Source organism: Centroberyx gerrardi, chromosome 15 (assembly GCF_048128805.1).
Source record: "Centroberyx gerrardi isolate f3 chromosome 15, fCenGer3.hap1.cur.20231027, whole genome shotgun sequence".
In the NCBI taxonomy this organism is placed as follows: Eukaryota; Metazoa; Chordata; class Actinopteri; order Beryciformes; family Berycidae; genus Centroberyx; species Centroberyx gerrardi.
This window is the reverse complement of record NC_136011.1, coordinates 12,951,114-12,977,013: the sequence shown is the minus strand read 5'-3', so window position 1 is coordinate 12,977,013 and position 25,900 is coordinate 12,951,114. Positions and strand designations below refer to the sequence as shown.

General features: G+C 37.2%; 1 protein-coding gene across 1 annotated transcript in view; it reads right to left on the bottom strand.

The window, feature by feature from the left end:
• eys (EGF-like photoreceptor maintenance factor) overlaps positions 1 to 25,900 on the bottom strand; it is a 200,873-nt gene that overhangs the window by 98,377 nt on the left and 76,596 nt on the right. The window contains exons 12-22 of the mRNA XM_071912776.2: positions 25,608 to 25,861; positions 23,620 to 23,724; positions 18,675 to 18,797; positions 16,279 to 16,392; positions 13,887 to 14,009; positions 12,681 to 12,794; positions 11,747 to 11,980; positions 10,622 to 10,744; positions 9,678 to 9,791; positions 4,974 to 5,087; positions 2,681 to 2,794 (exon numbers count right to left, since the gene is read on the bottom strand). Coding sequence (XP_071768877.2) covers positions 2,681 to 2,794; positions 4,974 to 5,087; positions 9,678 to 9,791; positions 10,622 to 10,744; positions 11,747 to 11,980; positions 12,681 to 12,794; positions 13,887 to 14,009; positions 16,279 to 16,392; positions 18,675 to 18,797; positions 23,620 to 23,724; positions 25,608 to 25,861 — 1,532 coding nt within the window. The remainder of the gene's footprint in view (positions 1 to 2,680; positions 2,795 to 4,973; positions 5,088 to 9,677; positions 9,792 to 10,621; positions 10,745 to 11,746; positions 11,981 to 12,680; positions 12,795 to 13,886; positions 14,010 to 16,278; positions 16,393 to 18,674; positions 18,798 to 23,619; positions 23,725 to 25,607; positions 25,862 to 25,900) is intronic.

Here is a 25,900-nt window from a genome sequence, read left to right as displayed (position 1 = left end):
GCTTTATTTTCTGTTTGGAACTGAACAGGAGTGAATGAGCCCAAGAAGTATGGCAGAACCAATTTATAAATATCTTTAATCGTGGCACATATATGTATATGCAACTGTCACAATTAACATTAAAGGGCTGGAAAAACTTGAGCAAAAACTCAAATCACACTGGAATTGTCCTTTAACATAGTATTGAGTAAGATATTGATTAAGGTAACTGAAAATATTATATATTATAATTATATTTAACTGCCTGTGTCACTGGTGGTAATACAGTATATGATCTATGGTGGAACACACACCATAGATCATGGTGGGACACACACACACGGTTGGGTGGAACACACAACATGTAAGACAGCAAAGCAGATGTAAAGAATGGCTGAATCAACTGGTCACTGGACAAAAAATGTAAATGTACACCAAATTATCCCTACTACTACTACTACTCCCTACTGCTACTTGATCCTGTAAACTTCTAGAAATTAATATAAGCTAACCGTTCCATCAAACTGCACACAGAGACATAGACAATGGCATCCACGAGCTTGTCTGACTCTGGGTAAGTAGAAAAATAGCTAAAAAGCCAGAACACCGAACTATTCCTTTAATGTCTAAAATGTGATTGCATTGGCAACAGGTGAAAGGGAATCATAGCTAAATTAATGCGGGCTTCTCTCTATCGGAAAAGCTCAATATGATATGCGCATGTTTTATTGTTTTTTTGTTTGTGTGTTATAGTAGCACCTAATAATATTGCCATCTTAATGCATCACATCACCCGAATTTAACCGAAAATAGAAATGTACTTTCCAGTGGGAGTAAAGTCTGGGCTTTGGATGGGCCACTCAAGGACTTTCACATTCTTGTTCTGAAGCCATTCCAGAGTTGCTTTAGCTGTAGGCCTAGATCATTTTCCTATTAAAACATTAATTTTCACCCCAATCTAAGGTCTTTCGCACTCTGAAGCAGGTTCTCTTCAAAAGTTTGCCTGTATTTGGCTCCTTTCATTGTTCCCTATATCCTTAAGTCCTGTCTGAAAAGCCCCCCCACAGCATGATGCTGCCACCACCATGCTTTACAGTAGGGATGGTGTTACATGGGTGATGAGTTTGAATTAGAGCCAAAGACAATTTTCGTTTCATCAGAGCACAGAATATTTTTGCTTTACGCTTTCAGTGTGTTTGACATGTCTTTTAGCAAATTCCAGGCATGCTGTCATGTGCTTTTTTCAGGAGTGTCTTCCTTCTGGCCACTCTGCCAGACAGCCCAGATTTGTGAAGTTCTGCACTGACTGTTGTCCTTCCAGGAAGATCGCAGCAAAGGAACTCTGTAGTTCTGTCGGAGTGGTCCTTGGGTTTTTGGTTTCCTCCCTGACCAAGGTCCTTCTTGCCCAGTGTCTCAGTTTGTTTGGCTAGATCCATATTTTTCCCATATATTAATAATGGACCAAACTGTGCTCTTGTGAAATCCCAACACTTCAGATTTTTTCTCTACAGACAGCATCTTGGACTTCATGGTGGAGTTTCTGGTCTGACATGCAGTGAACCGTGATATTGACATATGTGTTTTGTTCTAAATCATGTCCAATCAATTGATTTTGCCACAGGTGGACTCCAGATCAAGTTGTACAGACATCTCAAGGACATTCAAAGCATGTGGATACACTGCAAACGTAACGTGTTTTAGTTTGACTAAAACAATTGACAACTAATACTTATTTAATAAAAAGATTCTCATTTTTAATTATTTTGCTAAAATTTGTAAATACACTCGTCCACTTTTTGGATTATTGTGTGTAGATCAGCGACAAAAAACCCCTAATTCAATAAATTTTCAATTGAGACTGTAACACCATAAAATGTGGAAAAAGTTCAAGGATGTTGAACACTTTGTGAAGGCATTGTAATTAGGTATAAAAATGTTTAACTTGGATAATAACCAATTACTATCATATTGTTAACTAAAATCATAAATTAAATTTCTTAACAGTTATGATATAATATGTTTCATTGATTTATTAAAATGTTATCAACTAATGATTAAATAATGCACACAATATAATTTACCATTATTATATATAAACAATGTAGTAAATTAACTAATGATCAATTAGTTGTAAGACAACCATCAAATGATAATTAATAAATATAAAAATGATGATTATTATGATTATCATTACTAGTGATGGCCATTATAAAGTGTTACAAAATATATATTATATTATATTATATTATTAAAGCAACCAAATCTTTCACAAGCTGCACTGTATGCATGTCACACACAACTCTTTTTTTTGTAGCTATATTGATTATAATATACTAATCTGTAACGGCAAAGCTGGCCCATTTCGCTCTCACTTTGGCGCGCACACACACACACACACACACACAATCAGTTGAAACTCTAAAACAACCAAATGCAATGGTATATGCAATGATAATGCCCTACTGTGACTGAACTACTGTCTTCTGACTAAATAGATGGAACTTGTCACCTATGTGGGCAAACCACCTACCATAACTACCATCTTGCTAATTAGTCATGTTTTCTTTCTTTAAATACAGGTAGCACATGAAGATGTGCTCATTTTGTTGAGACATGTGAAGCGAGTTCAGACAGGTGAAAGTAATAGTATGTGAAGTTAATTAACTTTGCTTTTTGTCCCTATTCCCTCAGTGCTCATTACCTTTAAATGGAGCCACACATTGGCAGAAGTAATTACCCGGCTGGTCAATGCAAGTGGCTCCATTCTTGCAGGGAGATGAAGCACACTCATCAATGTCAAGCTCACACTTGGTACCTTTGACAGAAAAGAACATAGATTGATAAATAAATAAATAATATAGAAGGGTCACTAACACAAATGTTTGGCAGTTAATAACTAATCAATGTTCAAATCATAAAACACATCACTGTGTAATTTGAGCCAAAGAGGGAGCTGGCTTACTCAGTCCTAATGAACCGCATAGAGGACAACATGTACTGGTGTCCATACTATAGGCTTGTTAACATCACACAGTCACAATCTCTTTGGTGCAGGGGGGCTGTCTATCTACATGTGTAAAACATGACTTGCATATATTTGAACAAATATTAACAGCACTTGATTTATCCTTTCTTGCAAATGATGCTACCACTTTAACCTGTGATGATTTGTTTTGGATGATGTTGATCTTAACACCAAATATATTGGTGACAATAATGCTGATGATAGTGCATCGTGTTGAGTATAGCCATAATACCCAAGAGGGTGTCTTTATGGTGATGCAGCAAGGTACAAGACACAGCACAGAACACCCTCACAGTAAAGAACATCCTTTCAGGTATTTCGAGTCAGCATTTCAGCCAATTTGCATAGCTAGCTGTGCTCTATGGGAATTATCAGCAATCAAAAACAGATATCGAAAGGAAGGGATTACAAGCACATGTAAAGTTGGGTAAAAAAGGGGGTGGTGCATATAACAAAGAGCAAACAATGTCTGAAAAACAGCTTCATAACACACAAATTCATGTCTAACTAAGGCCCGTTCTTCAGATAAAAATGGTGGTTGCCAAAATGACTTTTATTTTGAAATTTTCATTTAAAAATCTGGTGTACTGTTCCACTAATGTCACAAATGCACCATGTCACCATGTATGTTTACTATACTACTAGTACTACTACTATATAAAAAGCCATATATCTGTTTACAGCTCAAAAAAAACGTGATTTAGTGCTGATTCGCTCCTTATAGAAAGACGATAACTCTCACAGATTACAAATACAAAGCGAATAAAGCAAACATTTTTCAAATGTAAGCCAGTCTATCTGTCTGTCAGTCTATCTGTGTGCCTTTCTCCCAAGTCAGTGCCACACACAGCAAATGCAACTTGGCAGGCTGCGTAGGTAGTGACGAAGGCAGTCAGTGCAACGTGATTTTCCAGTCTGCATTGTTGCTTCTATCATCTGACATTAAGCCACAGGAGTACACTTGCTTGAATATTGTGTAGTTACTTAATTGTATTCTATAATTTGATGAGACATTTTGGATCAACAAAAAATTTTTCAAGAACAACTAGTCAATTGTAATGGCTGACGACCCTATTATATTTTACATTGGATCCTGTGCGTGTTTTAAATACCTTGAGTAACCAGTTTCAAATGTATTTTCACCTTGGCCTGCTTGTAGCCTTTGTGACTTACTATTGAGCAAACATGGATCAAATTCTAGATGAACTACTTCAAAAGTTTTGCATATGTATACATTTTATGCATTTTTTACATGTTTAGGCTGCTAAATTGATGTAAGTTCAGTAAACAAAGAGAAGTAGGATTTCACATTGCATTTTGTCCCAGGTAAAAAAGGCATCATAGTGTTAAACTGTAATAATGGTGATACATTAAATTAAATTAGATTAGATAAAAATTTAATAATCCCCATGGGGAAAATGGGTCATTTCAGAACCACAGAATATGATGTGCTATAGATAAGCGTAGTGGAAGATAATAAAACAAGTAATTATGATAAAAGAACATATTGAGATTCATACAACAAATAAATAAATATAGATACAGCATTTTCATTGCCAGATTAAGTTAAAAGATCTTGGATTTACAGATCTACGTTTTGACAGCACATGTGCAAGGTTCGCAAAATGAGCATCGTTGGCTCTTTACATTATTAGATTTGCAGAGCGGATGCACAAGTGTACACTGCTAGCTGTTCACATGGTCAGGTATACAGATTTAACAAAACATGTATTGAATAAGTCCAGAATTTCAACTATGCATTGTAAGCTATCATCAAGATGTGCAAATGTGCAAAGTAAGCTATGTACATTGGTACATGCTAAGATATGCATGTACGATATCATGGCACTTGGTGTGCTATACTCACCATTTGCTATAGGATTTAATTTCAATCCAGTTTTATAACACATGTTGATTACAAAACTATGTTCACCTGAATACATAATGGATATTCAATGTACCGACTAACCTGCAAAGCCAGGCATACAGACACATTCATACCCATGTGCAAGGTCAACACATGTGGCATTGTGGAGGCAGGGGGATGATATGCACTCATCTATGTTGATTTCACAGTAGTTGCCTGTAAAGAAATATGCAGTGGAACAATCAGTGATGATGACATGTATCCAATTATAAGCACACTGTTATGCATGAACTGGTATTGAAAAATAGTTTCAACTGCTGCCCCACCTTCCTTTGTTTTATTTTGTTGTATAATGTATTGCATCATTTTGTTCTGTGATTGATTGTTGATTAGTTAGACCTAGGTAGGCTCATTGTCTGTAAAGTCTTTGAGACATCATTGTGATGAAGGACTATACACACAAACTCGACTTGAATTCTACTGCCCTGCACCAGGAAAAAACACGAGAGCTCAGCTTTTTCAGGTTTTACAGTTTTTGTAACCAAATGCTATTACAAATGGTGCTGCAGCTGATGCCACGCTGCTGTTGTGTTTGGCAGAACTGTGCATCAAACACTGAGACACGTCACAGTCATGCAGGCATCCCCACTCCTGTCTCCTACCTTATTGCTTATATAAACAATTCATCACGAGAAACAAGTTTCTCATAAAGCCCTATAAACGCTTTCCATTATATTTTCTAGCACCAAGTCTCCCAAATAACGTGAGGTAAGAATTGTTAGTAACTAACCCCCACCAGGCACTGCATCATTCATGCGGTGCAGTATGTTACTGTGCACAGAATGAAACCTTTATTCACGCAAGGAATTTATTATTTTTTTCCCTCCTAACTTGTTTTCTCTGAAAATAGGAGTTGTGTAGTTATCTGTATATAAACTCAGTCACAAGATAATACTTTTTCCACTATCACCATTTCTCACATCTGCAGTTTCTATTAGTTATGGAAGAGGCTGTTATTACATTTTGTGAAATACCACAAAGCAAAATGCACAAGTGAGAAAAGGCCCATCTTTGAATTCCAACAAAATTCCATATCATTACTGTATATAGCTTGTGCTGCTCATGTAACACTACGAGGGATATAGTTTGTTTTATGACCTAACCTCCTCCAAGGTGGCCAGGATGTGTACTAATAATCATATTTTCCTTTGCCTGCTTGCTTAGGGCAAAGCTGTAGGTTAGCCTCTCCTGAACTTAACTGTTAATATTCTGAGGAGACTTTAGGCTTACACATTTTGTAAATACTGATAGGGTGACAAAAAAATGTTTAGATTTTTCTGGATCATTCTGGGGACATTCAAGGATTATTCTAATTCCTGCTGTAAGTGGAGCAGTTTCAGAGATGTTTATGTCATGTTCGCAGGCTCTCTGTGTGCATATCATTATGTATTTTCATCTCTCTCTCTCTGCCTCTCCCTCTCAATCTCTCTCTCTATCGGTTTTCATCATTTTAACTCTCATTCTATGGCACCCGAAACCAGAAATGTCCAACAAGAGACAACTTAGAACTGGTATGTACACAATCTGGCTATCTGTACTAATTTATTATCAGAATATTTTATTAAAGGTCCCATATTCTCCACTTTGCAGTGTTTTATTTTATGTATTGAGGTCCATTAAAAGCTGTTTGTGTGGTGTCATGTACCAAAAACACTCTTAATCCATTTTTACACGTTCATTTTCCAGCATCTCTGTGAGCCTTACCAAGTTGCTGTTGCTGTGTCTTTAAGGCTCATTAATATTAATGACCATCTGTTCTGATTGGCTAACCGTTTCAAGAGTTAAACGCGAGACACCACAGCCCGGCAGCTACAGGTAGGGAAAACTCTCCGGTAAATAAACAATGACAACCGCTCAACCGCTTTGAAAAAAACACTTTGTTAGCCTATTATTTCTTACAAAAATGATAATGAGCGAACCTTTGTGACGCCACAAAGTTACGGAAGTCCAAACGGCTCGTTTAGAGGCTCGCTTTCCTAATATGGATTGTGTGGATTTAGTTGGCTACTGTGCGTTTTGATACTTTCACGATGTTTAGATAGCGCATCCAACTCCTTTATAACAAAGAGGTAAGGGAAATCCTGTTTTACACGATATAGGACCTTTAAAGGATGAGCAGCAGAAAAGATTTCAACATGCAATTATCCTTAGAATTTAGCAAGTGATTGAAAAAAGCTGAAAAATATGCAAAAAAAAAATCACTATTGCTGAATATGCTTGAGGTGAAGTCAGAAAACTTAACATGGCGGAGAATTGCATATTCACAAGTATGTATACAAACATACAGTATATATTCCATAGAAGCTAGGGACTGGGGACAAAAAACATGTATGCAATCAAAACAACTGCATCACCTAATCTAAGAACATTTTGAGTATACCAGAGGTGCCCTTCCTCTACGCAATCTGTATTTTTGGCCTTTGTAATTGTCTAGTTTACTCTTTACTATTTAGATGCACCAACAAAAAAACAACTCCATTTCTTTTCCCCCATTTATGTTTAATCTCACATATTCTAATGATTAATTGAGCACATCAATTGCCACACACTACGAGCAGTGTCAGTCATTTCCCTCTTCTCATAAACTGCAGTATTGCCCCTACGGGATTTCTGTTGCTCCCATGTAACTTTCCCCCAAGGTTTCCATTGTTGAGAAGCATGAAGGCTAGATGGGATGTAATCAGAAATGATGTTTGTTGCCACAAATCATGAAAACTTGGACTGACAGGCTTACTCTAAAAAACCCTCCAATACTTTTGCAGCACTGCATTTGGTTTGAGCAGTGCGAGTACTCCGATTATGACCGTAACGTAGTACTAATATCATATTAACCCTCAAGCGACCAACAGAGGTCAGCTCAGACCACAGGCAAGACAAGTTATTATCACTTTAAGGTAATTTATTCGATCCTTTCAAAATGCATACACATGGTCCCCAATAAATACATAACATATTTTGTGGTTTCTGCCTTAATTTGAACTTTAGGTGATGACATAATTTTAGGCGGTCATATATGACACCAATCAAAAACAACTGTAGAGACAAGATATCAAGTGATACACACCAACTAAGGGGGGCAGAGAGCTTGTGTGTATGTGTGATTTTTTAAGGGGCACACAGTTCAGCTGTGGACAAAGAGCTCTACAAATGCTCTTCTGATTTGCTTGAAAATTGGTCATGGCCAGTCATGTTCAAAATTAAAATAATCTAATCTAATATACATGTATGTGCTTAACGAATATATCAATGACTATATTTTAAAGGTTTAAGTTATAAATATGGGCATTAAAGTTAGAAACGTGGTCTTTCCAGGGTCCACTGTGTTATAATTACAATGTTTTTATACAGTTTCAGCATGAGGGATAGTGATAGTGAATATAGCATTCAGGATGCAGCCTACTGTTTGTCATGCCACTTGATGTTTATTTTATGGAATACATTTGACTGGCATGCAGTTACAAGGTGATCAACACATGGCCCAGAAGACTGTAGGAAAAAGTGCCTGTCAAAAGCCAGTATGCGCTGAGCACAACTTGGTTTAGATTGTGTGCAGCAAATCCCTGTAGAGTACAGGGAGATACCATGATAAAACATGTAAACACTCAGCAGGAATATCATTAAACCTAATTAAAAGTGCATTCATAAATGTTAAATTAGATCTTGTTTGAATAGTTTGAATATATGATGGCAAATAAGCAATCGGTGCAATTGTATGGCTTCAGAACACTTGGATTATGCTGCATGAGGTGTTTGGAGTAATTTTCTCGTAATTTTTTGCCCCGGACACTTCTGTTGTTTTGAAAAGGCTGGCAAGAAGCAGCACTTGCTAACTCACTGTGTTATGCTGACATACAAACTTCACTGGTGTTTTGAGTTTTGAGTCATTTTTGGGTAAACTATTCCTTTAAGTTTGCCCAATGTTAACAAAATGGTGGTCTTTCACCTCTATTAACTGATGCTCGATCGCCCAGTGCTCAAATCACTGCGGTGGCTAATCTATGCAGTCCAAAAATATTTTTGCTGATAAATATTTCAGTTACAACTAAATTGAGCTAGTAAAGCAGTTTTTTGCGTAACAGATGCAGAATTTGTTAAGTTTGGGCAATGCTAACGAAACATTTTGGCTAGCAGGCTACTATGATACTGAAAGAAAGCTAACCTACTGGAGCATACCAATATAGTAGAGTGGATCTATTTTTGAAAATATTGGGGTTTCTGTCACACTTGTGGACTTTCGTGGTCTTGTCTGACCCCTGTTGGTCATTCATAAATGCAAATGTTGCTCGACTGAGGGTTAAGGCATTTACAAGGCTACAGTTACACTGGTCATTTGGATGAATTTTGAGTCTTGCCTTTATGAGATCACATTGCTGTATGTCCATACTTTGCATGAAAATGTTTGCTATGCATTCCCTGCAGCTGTATTTATCTAGATCCATAGCTGCATTAATTTTCCCATTCTACATTTCTTTACATTGCTTGTATGCTCAATGTGGGTGGATTGCATCGAGACTATGTAGAATTCTGATTACACGGTGGACCTGACCACATCCGTATGATTTTGAATATCCAATAGCAATGTGAACAAAATCAGATTTTTGCGTGACAAGATCTGTCACTTATAGCACCCTGGGGTGAACAGAGCGTGTAACTAATCACAGTCACACAGCCACAGTCACACTAAATTTTGAGTATTGATGTGCAAATAAACACAGTCATTGTTAGAAACATGTAAAATGTGTGTACCTGTGATCCCAAGAGGGCACTGGCAGCTGAATGAGTTGAGCTCATCAGTGCAGAAGCCTCCATTTTGGCAAGGCTGGCTCAGACATTCATTGACTTCAATCTCACAGTTATTGCCTAAAAAGGTGTGAGAGGTTGACTTTATTAACCATCTGCAAGATGTGGACACGTTAGTTCTGTGAATAACAAACCACCTTAATTCACAGACAATAACTTTAAGACATGGGTAGGAGAAAAAACGTTTTCCTGGGTATTGCAAAAAGCATTGGATGATGTCAAACACGTTATGACCATGTATGTATAGAATCTCAATTATCATGGAAACTACTGCACATTCAGGTATTGAGATGATATATCGATCTTGTTTGATTCTTAAAACGTTCCTAAACACAAAAAACAAATGGGTTTTTTTTGTTTTGTGTTGTGTTTTTGTGTTTACAAGCATTACATATCTTTATGTTTCTTATTTATATGGCACTGAAACTGCTTATAAAAATCAGTGTCAGAAACATTTGTCAGACCAGATAGAAATGAGTTTCTACACCTAATGAAATAATTTGAATATCACAAATGATGTCAAAAACATAAAGATAAATAATTTAACACAAGGTCTGATGTAGAATAATTAGCTTTGCTTAATATGAAGTAAACATGGTGCCCGTTGCCTTTAATGCTTAGATTGGTATATTTATACAGAATAACTTACAATGTCTAACTTTCCAACCCAGGGCTTCTAGCTTTGATCCTACCATTTGATCTTATTTGCATGAAGTTAAAATTGATAAAGACTGATATTGTTAGAGACATGGGTTATGCAAACATTGAAGTTAAAATTCTATCATGTGCTCAATTGATATATGAAGTACACTTTTTTTCCTTTAGGTTCCGAAAAGTTAGCGGCGAAATTAGCAGAAGATTTGCCTTTAGCATTTCATTCAATAACCTACCTATAAATCCAGGTGCACAGAAGCAGTTGTAGCCACTGAGGGCGTCTCTACAAATACTCAGGACTCCACATGGTTTTTCTTCACAGTCATCTATGTTTACCTCGCAAAACTGACCTGTTAAACCTGTAGAGAAAGGAGAAGTTGCAGTTTTTCAATTTCCAATTTCAGTTGGCAAAAATATAAAGGTAAACCTGTACAACTTTTGGTAACACATTCTAATAACGATCACAAATATATGATGAATTAATCATTATTTAATATACATCATTACTTAATAGTTAAATAATTAATTGAAGAAATTCAAGTTAACAATTTGTTAGTCTTTTGTTATTATTCAGCTTAAACACTTTTAAATAAATGTAAGTATTCATACATTATAATATAATTAAGCATCATGAGGTGATGTTTACAGTGGTTACATGGTTAATAAGTTGTTTGTAAAAAAATAAATAAATAACATTATCTGGGCCCTTACAAAATTACAACTGATGTTTACAGTGCCTAGCTGTGTATGAAATGTTCTTTATTCTGCAATTCTATTCAAATGAACTATTGTTCAAATTATGACTTTTTTTTTTCAGTTTTATGTGCATAAAGGCTATTGTGCGGCTACCAAACACTTGAAAAATGTTGCACAAGTTGTTTGGAAATTATGGGCAGACCCTGTTCACTTCAATTGTTTGGGAGAAGGCTGAGATGGAACTGCTGTAGCAAACTTGCGTATTTGGTCGTAGTTAAAAATTCAAATGAGTTTCAACTGACATGGGGGATGAGTAGATAATGCCAGAATTTTCATTTTGTGGTGAACTATTCCTTTAATGGAACACAATGTTGTAGAGCAGCAGGAGCACCCTGGATCCTCAGCGAGCAAAGTCACATGGTTTGAATTCAGTTCACAACCTGATGAACTGAGCTCTGACTTACATTTCATAAGGTTGTTACGTGTCGTTGCTTAAGGCCAAAGAGATTAGGTGCCCACTGAGAAGGAAGTTGAGCAAGTGAAAACATCAAACCAGGAGGGTGTCTACTATATGTACATGATTCATTCATTTGAGGCATTGCTCCCACTTAAAACAAGTCTCTGCTGGATGGTGAACCCATGGAGATCTCTATGGGTGAACCTACCTGGCAAACAATCGCACTTGAACCCTCTGGATAGATCCACACACTTTGAACCATGATGACACAGGCCGTCAACACAGTGGCTTATAGGAGTTTTGCAGTGCTGCCCCGTGTACCCATGTTGACACACACATTTATAAGTATTTGCCAGCTCTTCACAGAGGAGGGTCCCCTCAGGGTCGCAAGGATTTGACACACATTCGTTCACCGGTGAGGAGCAGTCATTGCCATAGTATCCTGTAAGAGGTGGGATCAAAGAACTGATTGATGTGCTGTGTGTTGTGTACAGTATCTGTATCCTTCTGCCTTCCCACTTCTGGCAGACAGCATGGATTGTCATTTCTCGAAATGCTGTCATTGCCAATGTTTTCCCTTCTGATGATTTACATATTTTATCCAGCCAGAGCCTAAAGCACTAAAACCATGGGGGATTTGAGCAACAGTATACAACCTAGAGAGAAACTGAGGGGTGTGTGTTTTTTTTGTTTGTTTTTACAAATTGTAATTATACACTAATTCGTGGATTTGTAGATGTGCTCTCTAATGTTATTCAAATTGAGGTAAAAGCTGTTTTGGTGATACCACAGTAATCAATAACACTAATATGTTTTCATATGCTTTAACAGCTGAATTTACAAGAGGGATTAACGTAGAATAAACGGCATAAGAGCACATGACTCACTGTGGGTATAATGATAAAAAAGCTTAGTATTATTTTTTATAAAATACTGGAACACACTATTTCATCTCTGCATTTCTTCTGAGTATCAATACATCACAGGGAAGAATGTGATGGAATTGTTAATGATTACATAGAACTACAAAGCTTGATTCATGTACCAAATGAAAACAACTTAGAACAAAATTACTGATTTCTAAATGCATTTGATCAACAAAAGATGTCTCTCTCTGTTTGCTTCAATAGAATGGAAAATACCTGCAGGGCAAATGCAGTGAACTTCCCCAGTTAAGTTGTGGTAACAGGTCCCTCCATTTTTGCACAGTTTAACATCTGATGCACATGCAGTGACAGATGTTGAGCAATTCTTATCTGAAAGGCAAGTAAATATGAATGGTTAAATGAGCACTATAAAGATGAACACAAACTAAGAATGAAGACCACATCACCAACATAATGACACATCTCAGTGTAATACGCAGTCATACAAATGCGTTTGACTACAGAGAGTAATGAACATTAACATGATGCACTAGTGCGATGTGAGGAATGTGTATGTGCAGTAATGGTGCTGATAGAGGTGATACTACAGTATAATTGCCGTCTCGGGAGCCAGATGACTGAAGTAACGCGATGGGGGTCCCATATCTCTGTGCTTCCACTGTGTCTATTGCACAGTTTCTTCCCACGGCCAAAAGCACACACAATTTATTTAGTCATCACTAACCTTGTTCTAAGTCTTCAGCCCGTCTGCAGTATTACATGTTAAGTGCAAAGAAAGCTATATTCAATTTTGCTTGAATATAGAATATAGCTATCGTTGTTGCTATTGCTCAGCATGGGAATGTGAGTGACAACAGACTTTTGTCAAGGTTAACTCATATATACTGAACAGTAAGATGCTTTCAAAGTTTGCAGAGTAAGCATTCATTTAGACTTCCATTCATACCACACAAAGTACAAAATCTAAGACAATATGAAAATCCTAGTGTTACTGTAAAACGTACAGCAGTAATGTACAGCATTGCATATTGACCCAAATTTGTATTATATGTTCCTGCGTTTCCCATTAACAATCGCTCGGTAACCTTATGATACTTGTTACAATATGTATCTTAAGTATGTACATCTTGGGCTTACGATTCTTTTGGTAAACGCAGCCCTGTATTAGCCAAAACCAGAGGTATAAACAATTAAAAAAGTATAGATGTGTTATTTAAAAATAATTACTAATATTAGCATCTGATTAGAGACACTGTCCATAAGAGGAGAAACCAAGACATCTTTAATATTCCAGTATTATTTAGTCCAGTATCCATTTCCAGAATTTCTGACCTTTGTGCTCAAGTCCTTAAATTAGAGGATGGGCCCATTTTGATGGTGATCATTGTTCAAGAGTGATCATGGTACATTATATCCATTCAAGACATGTAAACTATGAAAATGACAATATGAATAACTTACCAGAAAAGCCCAAAGGACAGATGCATTCATAGCCTGGCACCAGGTCAATACATGTGGAATTATTGGTGCAGTATCCATGGACACATTCATCATAGTGGATTTCACAGTTCACCCCCCCAAACCCTATATGAAGAGAATAAATCTCATCAGAGATGGCATGTGAATGTCTAAACAGTAAACATTAGATTTGAGAGGACACAGACACAACACTGCTTAGTATCAAATTACACTCAAAAGCAATTTATTGCTGTTGTGAAACTTTATATGAATTTTTATTGCAAGGGCAACACAAATAAACAAGTGCATACTATTGACAGTGCACTGCTCCACAATCTGCATTTGAGGAAATAAAATTCTATATTTGTTTAAGAGTGTACCTGATTACTGATTATTTTCAGGCCATTAATTCTAAGTTATATCAGCACATTTGATGTTTAAAAAAAATAAAAGGTTAATGTCATGAAGTAAAAGAGAGTGCGGTATTCCAATTTCTGACATTTTATTCTCCCATAAATGTATTCCACCGCATGGTCACGCCACAAAATGACTATCATTAGCACTGTCACACGCTGCGGCTACAGGAGCCCCATGACTAATGCTTGGCTATCAGCACCATCGGTGCAGGTCAAATTCTCATCATTTCTCAAACTGACCATGGAACCAATTTCCACCTCTCCCCATGTCATAAAATTTGACAATTATCCTGACTTCATTAATAATGCATAACAGTCTTCACCCGCAATCAAGGTTTAATCAGAGGTATGTCTCACAGGTAGGATGTCAACTGAACCAAGAAATTATTGGGAAAATAGCAGAGATTTATTCCCTCTTACTCTAATGATACAAGTGACTCTGACCAATTTCTGACACGAATTAGGCATTTAAGTGTGGGGATGATTTTGTGCGATCAGAGTAATATATAGTAAATATTTGTAAACATGAAGGGTATTGGACAACAACCCAGGGAAATTAAGGAAAGATGTAACTGAAAATCATCATAGATGAGTAGCAAACAGCATCATCAGCATTTAAACATTTCATGACACACAGACATAAAACTGAAGTAGTGGAATAATTGTATGCAGTATGATGGAGCATTTTTTTATGGACTGCAACAACATTGAAAAATAAAAGAATAAAAAAACATGTTTTAAAATATATTCGCTCCAAACAACAGCTATAATACAGCTTCTGATGAACCTGACATCAGTTGGCATAGCATTTTTGTCAAATACTGTATGTTGCTTTTCATTAGATATCAAAGCATTTAAGGTACATTTTCAGATATGCTACATGCCTGCGGCAACAACAACTCATAAAAAATGCTCTCATCTCGATAGCATGAAAAGGATGTCAAATAATGATGATAGTCTGAAGTATTAAGTCCTATCTAGGCCTGACCCATATCTCAAAAACACAGTAATTTTGTCAAACAAATTACTTAACTGAAATATTTGGATTTGTGGGAGAACAATCCCTAATTTTAGCAGTTAAGATCATGGGGCCCGAGTAAGACCACGTACAGTTAAGACACTTAAATCAAGCTATTCCTATTCAGAATCACACTATTCGATGTGTGCAATGAGGGTTTTGGATGTGCCATCGCTTGTGCATTGGTTTATTTAAAAACCTTGGATTGTTTGTCCTTCCCATCAGTATGATGGAAAATTGGGCCATGGACTTGCCCTTACATTTTGTACGTGTTTAGTTCACTTTGGTTTAGGATGGTGGTGATTGAATTGGAAATTTGCCCATGGGACATTAATTGGGAAAAACATAAAATATACTTAACACAATCTAAAATGATTTAGGCCGTGATACTGCAATATATCACTGAATGCATCTTTAATGTTTATTTTTAATTGAATTCATGCGTTGTAATTTACTAGTGTACGTATCATGGGGGAGAAAAAAGAATCTCAATATTAGCTACATTTTATTCTGCTGTAGTAATCACAAATGAGACGGCTTGCCCATCACAATTTCACAAGCTGTCCGTCCAAATTATATTATTTGTACTTTGTAATGATTTTTTTACATTGTTGTTTACATTCTGGCAAGCCAATGCCATTGCTAGCAAGATTTGTGGCTCAGAAATAAACATAATTCTGCACAGTCATACTTTGTCATTCAATACAGTCACTTGACTGTGACTGTATTGAATTGTGAACCCCATATCGCGTATCGAATCGTATCGTGAGAAAAGCATATCGTCCCATCCCAATCAAATGCACACCCTGCAGGAGGCTGCATATCCCTGTGCATAACTCCAGAGCTGTGATCGGCAAAGTGGGGCGCACACTTAAAAACGGACATACCCAAAGTCTGAATGGGGTCCATAATGACCAGTATCATCAAGGCTGTTGGGGGATCTGAAGGCATTGGAACTTACCCTCTGAGCAGAAGCACTGATACAGGTCAATACCATCCACACAAACACCACCATTCTGGCATGGCTTGGATTCACACTCATTGAGATTTACATCACAAAATGGCCCTCCAAAGCCTGCAGCGCTCGTAAAGACAAAAAAAAAAAAAAAAAAAGCATCGTTATTGGAATCCTTTTGGTTGGTTTCATTCCTCAGCCAATTAGGATCAGTATGACTTTGTTTTGACAAACAAAAGCTGCTTTTCAAAGCTAGTATTGATTCAAAGAGCTTGCTGTGCACATGCAGACGCAGCCCACTGGATCATTTAATCATGTTTAATAAGCGCCAGTCATTGCCCCGCTGATTTATCACATTAAACAAGCCAAATCCAGTGATTTTTAAGATCAAAGCCAATCTATACACACAAAAGGAACCACATGAAACAAATACATGCACAAGCTCTCTCTCACTCTCTCTCTCTCTCTCTCTCTCTCTCTCTCTCTCACACACACACACACACACACACACACACACACAGGCCATAAAGTAAAAGGAAAGGAGAAAAAGCAAATCTAAGGTACATTATTTTCTTACTATACACACTACATGTGGATATAACCTAACATTTCTAGTTAGAATCTTAGAGTAATCTCATTTGTTGTGTGTGCACACGTGTGAGTGTTTCATATAGTCAGCCAAGGACTGAACAAAGCACAGTGGTCCTAGATGCTAATCACAATTACCAAAAAGGAAACATGAATACAAAAAGAGCTGTCACAAAAGCTGTATTGGTGCAAAAAAACAAACCAACTGCCACGCTGCAAAAACCTGTTGGATGACAATAACAACTGTCTCATGGCAAAAACAGGTTTTGATGCAAAAAAAGCTTTTGAACCACAAGTAATTTTATGGCAAAAATAAGTGTTGCACTGCAAAGACAGTTGTTCCTCTGAAAGAAGAACTAATGAAAAACAAAAAGATGCTGCTGTCAAAAACATCTTTTGGGTTGCAAAAAGCTGTTACAACAAACAATTATTCTCCTGCAAAATCTGTTCTTCAAGAGAGAAAGTTAAATGATTTAAAAATCTTTAGAGACAATTTCCCAACAACTTTCATAATGAGCCAGAATTTCCTGACTTTTTCCACAATTCATAATTGTGTTGAACCACTCTCCTTCTTCCATGAAATGTCAAATCCACCAAATATTCTCAGTTTAATGGTATTATTTAGTAAGTACTAAGTCACAAAGGTCATTGAGTGTAGGATCCATAGTGAAGATACTTAGGAGAGTATGAGATACATGTATGATACATGTTTGACATCCATGTTTCCAACATATTACACATCTTCCCATTAGGTTAACTTGGCAGGCAAGGTACTACGGCAATAGATAACATTGCCAATGATAACGATGCCAAGACTGCCAACCTGAAACATCTAGACAGGACTGCATCTCACGGTTTGCCCTTGAGAAGTGATCTGCAGAAAGCAGCTCACTGCAGGTTGCTTTCATTTACATAAGAAATCGCTCACAATCCTTCACTTTGACATATGTCAAGCATAAGTGCAACAGGAGTAATGAAGTTACGGTTATTGATTGGGTTACATGAACTACTATGTAATAGCCATTCAAATGAAAAAAGATGCCAGAGCTGGTGTGTAGTAGTTTGGACTGCTGATAGAATAATGATTGGTTTGGCAGGAAAAATGTCTTTATTTCAAGTCCCTTAGTTAATTGCATCCAGGAATAAATTGCTTTATTTGCCTCATAGATCACATCAGTACTCGTGTATAGTGCTATTTACATACAGCCATGACCTGAGAAAGTATGGTGGCACTGAGAGCCTGGATACTCCAGCCTCTTGTACCCATCTAGCCTCTTCGCCTCTCTCCAGTGTTATCCCTTTCACCACTGGCAGCTAATGCTGTGATGACGCTGCCACCATAATGGAGGAAAACTAGCACTTATCTAATTTTGACTGACATAAATTTGGTCTCATCTGCGTGAGTCACCTTAAGAGCAGTCTGATTTGTCAGACAGGTCACTGTAGATGCAAAGAGTTCATGCACACAAAGCATTAAAAAGATAATAATGTACCAATTAAGTACCAATATTGGTACTGACATTTTTTTAATGATACCCAGACCTAAAGAGAGGATATCGTCAGGCAGCAATTGACACTTTAGAAAGGTTCCTGTTTCCTAGATTCCATAGAAAGCATTCAGCTGTCCAAGTATAGACAGCTGAACACTCCCTGAAGCTGCAGTACTGTTAAAACGAGTTTTCACTGAACAGCACCATACTCCTGCAGTACAGTGGACTTGGCGTATGCATGAGAGAATGCACACAGTGTGTGAATCTCAGTCTCACCGTGTGTCCGTTTTTATATGTGTATCCCCAGGTAAAGGTCTGGCTCACCTTTCTCACATGTGCAAGTGACATTCTGTCCATCCTTGGTCTCGGTGCATATAAATGTATGTTCACTGCACAATCCAAATGAGCAAAGGTCAATATCCACAGAGCAGTCTTTTCCCTTGAATCCTGAAACAAAAATATGGTCAACCAGGCAGTTCCTAAACGTATGCACTGTAAAAAAATGCAAAAAAGGGCAGTTAGCATTACAAACTGAATAAAGGACATGGCACAGTGCTCTCAAATGATATGGGTGAATGCACTAGGAAAATTCTCCAAAACCTCGGGTATTAAGCCATAAAGATTGAATTCACAAAATGAGAGTAAAACACATATTTCAGGATGCAAAACACATTTATGGCTGTTTTATGTTTTATTAGGTAAAGACACCTTTTATTCAGCAGATTTATGGGGGCATTGATTCTTCCTCTGGCAGTCAACCTGCTATGCAGTATGCTAATTGAGTGAATCATTGACAAAGACCGATCCTACCAAGCTGATGTACATCACACTTGTCTGCTGAACCAGATACATGTCTGCATGTCATTGATAGATACCCATGTCAATAACTATGGTTTTAAATAATGCGCAGATAGATGCTGTACTCATTATGTGTTTATGTACAAATGAAGATGACTTTAAGTGAAAATCCTAAAACAGAACTAATATGTTTCTTCTATGATTGGACTGTTCAACCAGTTTTGGTAAACACTTCCCATCCCCAAAAGCTAGAAACGAAATAACAAAGACTCCAATATGTGAAATCTTAAAGATACAGAGCTGAAGTTACAGAGCTGCTTCAGTACATTCACAAAAAGTGGGAGAGTGACTTTGCGGAGTCCTAGAATATTTGAGCTTTTACACCACAATGAACTGAATTTCATAGTAGTGTTAACCAGAAAACTCTTTAAACCAGAAACCTCTAAACCAGAACAATGTGCCCATAGCTCCATAAAATCATCCTGCGTGCGGTCAGTGTCTGTAAAGTGGGTCTCATTCACAGGCAAAGTAGTGAAATATTTCAAAGTGGAGATCTGTTTTATCAAGACCTGAATATACAGATAGGAAACCATTCATTTCCATTACCATTATGTAGTTCCTTTAACTGTAAGTAATCTCCATTTTCTTTACTTTGTAACCTGTATTCAGAGCAGTGTACTTTACATTACCAGATTCATCTACATGTCTGATGACCTTCCAACTACCCTTTTCCCATCATATTATGTATTGCCTTGACTAGTTAATGGACAGCTATTGCCTCCAACAAAGTGTTTCAGAAGTGTTTAATAACCAATTGTGCATGCAATTCACTCTGAGGTTAATGTTGCATGAAGGAATGTCACATTTACAGCGTCACCATCTCCAAATGGGACTTCCTATTCTATCTGACAGCTACTAGTAGCTTAGTTGAACTCTAAGGCAGAGTGAAAGGCAAGTAAAGCAAGTGAAACACATTGTGGTTATCAGTTAATCGTAAAATGCATGGTAAAATGATACACTATATTGTAAGCAAATGTTTTCTTATATATGTTAAAGGCAGCCCATGCACAACATTGTCTATATCTTTATTGAATGCTTGATGATAATAACCATGGGCCATAACTATGTTACTTGGCTCTGTGAACTGCTCTTCATCAGCATATTTAATTAGCTCTCCTCTGCACTGCTCTTGATGCATCACTGAACTGAAAATCATGTTCTTGGCGAGAAATCACCAAATTCAGTTAAGTCAATATAATAAATTAAATGAGATTGTGATGTATGGTTAGAAACCAGGATTGACCTTGTGCAGTCTATTTCTGTTACAATTGTCCCACCTAAATCCCAACCAAATAATAATAATTACAAAATAATACAATAAAAATACTACTATTAATACTACTACTAATAATGAAAATTCATGTTTCAATATTTAGAATATTATGTATGTTTTTTACAGTATAAAGTGCAAAGTATAGCTTTACAGTATAGATGGAAATGGACAACATAGACATATAACTGCCTAAAGGGAGCAGGGGGCTTAAGTGGGTCTGAAAATAGGGAATGGGATTGAAAACAGTGCAAAATTGTGATAGTGTCATATTTTTTTTCATGTGATCTGGCAGGGAGAACCAAGCATACATGACAGACCACTTATCTAATTCAATTTCTGAAAAGTCAAACACACCTGTCTATAAATCTGTCACTGAAACCAAAACAATAATGGAGGCTTTAATGACACATTGGTGTTCTGTTTTCGCCCAAATCAAATTCAAGCAAATGGCAGAGAAGTATTATGAGCAAAAAATTTACACTGATGCATTTGCTCTCTCCATAATATGAGAGTGACGTAACAGGTGCATTACATGTTTTGTGGCCGTGAATGTTTTAATGACTCCCACAGCATTTTTGTTGATTTATCGCACAGTGAAATAGACACATATTTAGCTAAGGGACTGGGGGACAGTGAAACTAGAACATACTGCACAAAGATAAAAAATGGAGGGTGGGTATTGTTTCTGTATATCTAATTCAAACAACTTGTTAAAACACTTTACAGGTGCATTTTCAAACGAATGCAAATGTACAGTAGGCATATAATATCTGAGTTAACCTATATGCAGCACCTATGCCTTTTGGGAACATGTTTACAAAAAAATAGTGCCTCAAGTGTACTCTGTGCCCTATTAACACCTATGTTTTGTGGACTTTTTTAAATGTTTGTCCTGTAAATCCTGTTTTGGGGATTGTGGCTGTTTGATATCGGATGTGGAGGTGGAATGCCACTACCAAAATATGATGAGACCACAGACACAATAAACAATAGGTTTGCTAAGTGGTGGCTGAGCCATTATGGTTTGCACACTCAAGTAGTGATTAAGTATACTATTACCAGCAGGAGTGCTGGTAGCAACATCAGCAGCATACTCAAAAGTGTAAGACCTCACGCCTGTGATGAATGGATCATGGGCTGGACATGTGCATTTCAAAATGTCTCACATATACAAACTTGCTTAACAGGTCGCTTGCTTAAAGGACTACACTGATGTTCTTGGGACTTTGGCCTAGGGATCACCTTAACCAATATGTGATGATTGACAAGTGGCACCAAAATCATCTGTGTCTCCAGTACATAGTTCTGTCTGGTGTGCATGCTGACACTTTAGCATACAGTATGTTAAGTAATCGTAGGCGATTAGCGTTATCCAAAGTATGAACATAGACTTTTTAGTGATCCAAGGTTGGTATTGGCTTTTATTGTATGGCCTGTAGATTCTTAACTTCTGAAAACAAAACCTAAATTTTCATCATTAGTGAAGTCCACAAATCAACAGCACAAAAAACTTTAGCAGTCTCGCTCACTTCCTATGTAAACAAAACAAGTTACATTTGAAGTCGCGTGGAAGAGAGATCTTTTGCCATTGAAAGTAGTTCCAAGAGTGTATTTTATGGCAGATTTTATGTCTATTTTATCAATCTCCTAACAAGCCTGGCAGGCTTAGATGCATGCCATTAAAATTAACTAACAATCCTTGGAGCTGCTGCAAGTTCTCATTTTCTCACTTATAGGATAATGATAGTTGCCTATGATTATTTAACATACTGTATGCTTAAGTGCGTCCTTGCATGTGCACCGGACATAACTATCTAGGACGCACAGAGATGATTATGATGCTAATCCTTTTGTCACATATTGGGTGAGATGACCAATGGGCCAAACTGCCAAAAAGTCGGTGTAGTCCTTTAACAGAGGACGAACCCACTGCTCGGGCTAGTTGCCAGTTGTGGGTTCGGCCCAGCCAACAAAGAAATGGATATGACTTGATCCCCTGCAGTCACTATCCTGTAGCGCTGTCGATTTGTGAAAATTGAAATGATAGCTTCACCCAATTAAATACTGTAGCATATATGGATGAGTCGATGTAGGCTTATCACTGTTTGGTGTAGTACACAGTGGTGTGCACAGTGCAAAGCACAGCGGAGTGTAAATGGGTCACAGGGGAAAATAACACCTTTGCCAAATATGAGAAGATTATGAAACAAATCTTGTTTGAATCACTTAGCACTGCTATTGTACAGGCTTCCAAAGCCTAAAGCAGATGCATCTAAACAGCCCAAAATCATATATAAACTCAACAAACCTTTGTTATGGCTAATCAGAGCCATAACAGATATCTGATTTATGTAACTGATAACTGATTTAAGTGGGGGAACTAAGGTGAGACCAGAATTGCATTATTATACAAAAAGTTAAAATTTTTTATTGAAATGCTTAGCTTAAAATTCTTAGCATTCTTAGACATTTGAGGTGAACAGTCCTTTGTTTTCTTTAATGGTCTACCAATATGGTTTTTAAACTTCTATAAACATACAGTTATGAACCCTTTCATTTTTATCATGAAGTATGTTTGTTTCAAATCTTAACATGGCACAACATGGTTGGAATATTTACTACCCGAGCCGACTCCGCATTGAACTGGTAAGTACAAGAGCTAACTCTATGATAGTTTCCTTTATTTGTCTGTTCTTTGTCATTGTATTGTTGAGCCTTTTTTGGATGCTTATTTCAGCATGTTAACACAACAGTGTTCAAAGTGCAATAAGACTAGCTGATTCATATCTTTGTGATTGCATTTTGTACAAAACATGAAAAATGACCATCAGCATCAAAACTGAATTTATAGGACACTGGCCCTGACCTTGGCTTAGGGTGTCACATAACGGTGTAATTTTATGAACCCTCATGATATGAGGTGATATGTGAGACAAAAATAACAAATGTTATACAAAAATGAAATATCACTTTAAGGCTATTGCCACCCACAAACAGAGATCAAAGTGAACAAACTGAGCAAATGTACGAGAAATAAACTTTATACTCACATTCCCAAGGCACACACAATAGGCTATTCATGGCAAGGTATATTTTAAACATGATCAGCATAATAATACACAAGTAGTTGCTACTTACCAAAAGGACAATGACAAATGTAGTCATTAATCAGATCCATACATGAGCCTCCATTTAGACAAGGCTGTGACCAGCAATCATTTACATCCTGTGAGCAGGTCCTTCCTGTAGGATGAAGAGAGTGGCATGAAGATATTCAAGCTCTGTCTAATGTCACTGGGGGTATAGCTGTGGAAATTTGTCTCCAGCAACTATAACAACTTACAAACTCAGCTGTCACTGTGGCAATCTAGATATTACTTCATTTAAATGTTGTTAAGCTCTAATGCATGAATATTAATTCAAACCATATAAACATTCATAACATTTGCAACAGAATTTCTATTAATGGCCCTGGAGTTTATTGGCTCAACAATGAAGAGCACCTGGCTTATTGCAGACAGACATTTATTTCATAAAGCAGCTGATTATCGCCGATTCATTTGGCTCTGTGCCAAAATACCTATCTGTAGCATCTCCTGAATTTCTGCATACATGATTGTGTGTTCAAAATGCTGCAGCTTGGATTGTAAATGGTGCATCCCAATTTTAGCATCTCTCCACAGGATACCAGTTAGATATAAAATTGAATTAATATTTTACTGAAATGTTTTGTCCCTGGCTATATTTCAGACCTCTTGGTTGTCTGAGCCAGAGTGCAGCCTGAGATCCTTAGGCAAGGCCCTTCGAACAGTCCTCTAGTCTAAACTCAAGACTAAAAGGTGATTGCACTTCTGCCCTCTACACTGGCTAGCACCTTGTTAATCATGTAGGCTACTCACATCAATGGCTAGATTAAGATACCGCTGACTAACAGCTTAATGGACCCCAAGTAGACTAGTGGTCACCATGGTGACACGAAATGGCGTCAAATAACTCACATAGATCATATGTTTCTGAGCCCAGCTCCTCATACTAGCCAATCTTAAATAATTTAGCTGGCTACACATCATTGCACTACGGCGATTAACTTAGCCATTAAGATCTCCCATGACTACATTTAATTATGCAATGCCCTTTGGTAATGCTAGCTATCCACTTTATTCCTAAAGTCAATGAAATAGCCAAACTACTTTAAATTTCCAATAGCTAACCAGTTAACAGATTTATCTATATTTGCATATTTCTGATCTTTGCAGGCATAATTAGTAATTTCAGGGGACACCACAGTATTGACTTTTTTACAGTATTGAATCTGCATGTTTTAATCTCAATTATATTCAGCTGACATGGGGAACTTCTATTTTGACAGACTTGCCTTAAAAACTTTTGTCAAACACGGCCTAGGTGTTACATAAATGTTATGAAAGCTGAACTGACTTTTGTATCAGTATTGATGAGTGTGTGGAGCTTTTATTTTGTGTGGTAAAAAAAAAACAAGTTCTAAATAGTTGTTCAGTAATTTGACTGAATTACATTCCTACAATGTTGTTCATTATGACATGAAACATGGAAATCTTTTAAAGACACTAACGCCAATTCAAATGCATAATGATGTGCAAACACAGAAATCACCTACCCAACCAACACACAAGAAATGTTTCATGTTTTTTTACTCACACTAGGGATATATTGTACCTATGAACTTAAATCAATACTCATTGTAATAATTTCCATCCGATATCTGGCAACAGTAAATCAGTGGGACCAGGGCAAAAAATATCTTAGCCTGCACATCTGCTCAAACCTCTAAAATGCATTCTGATAAAGCCAGATTGCTGATTGCTGTAGGTGGTGTTTTTAATCTTTTAGCCTGTCTAATAAAGGCTTTTTATTATTCAAATCCACACAAGTGTCTGGACTTGGATTTTTTATGCAACATAATTCTCAGAAATCACTTTTTTCTTAACGTTGCATCACAATTCAACATGAAGAGATACTGTATGTTCAATGATCTTAAGCAAGCTTTGGTGATTTTTCTGTTTGAATGCTGCATCATGTCTGATATATCTGGCCATGTTGAGAGCAGGAAATAAGCTCACGTTCAAATCAGAAATTTAGTATCATACCCTCAAACCCAGGGGGACAGTGGCACTGATAATCGCTGATTAGGTCCACACAGGTGGCACCACTTGCGCAGGGGAAGCTGTTGCACTCATCTGTTTCCAGTTCACAGAGCGACCCCTCAAATCCAAGCATGCAGCGGCACGTGAAGTTATATTGCTGGTCCAGGCAAACACCATGTTCAGAGCAGTGATGCCCAGCACAGTAATCAATGTCCACTTCACAGTAGACTCCTGTGTATCCTCTGGGACAAAGGCAGCTAGCAACACATTAAAGAGAATTTCTTGATACTGTGTAT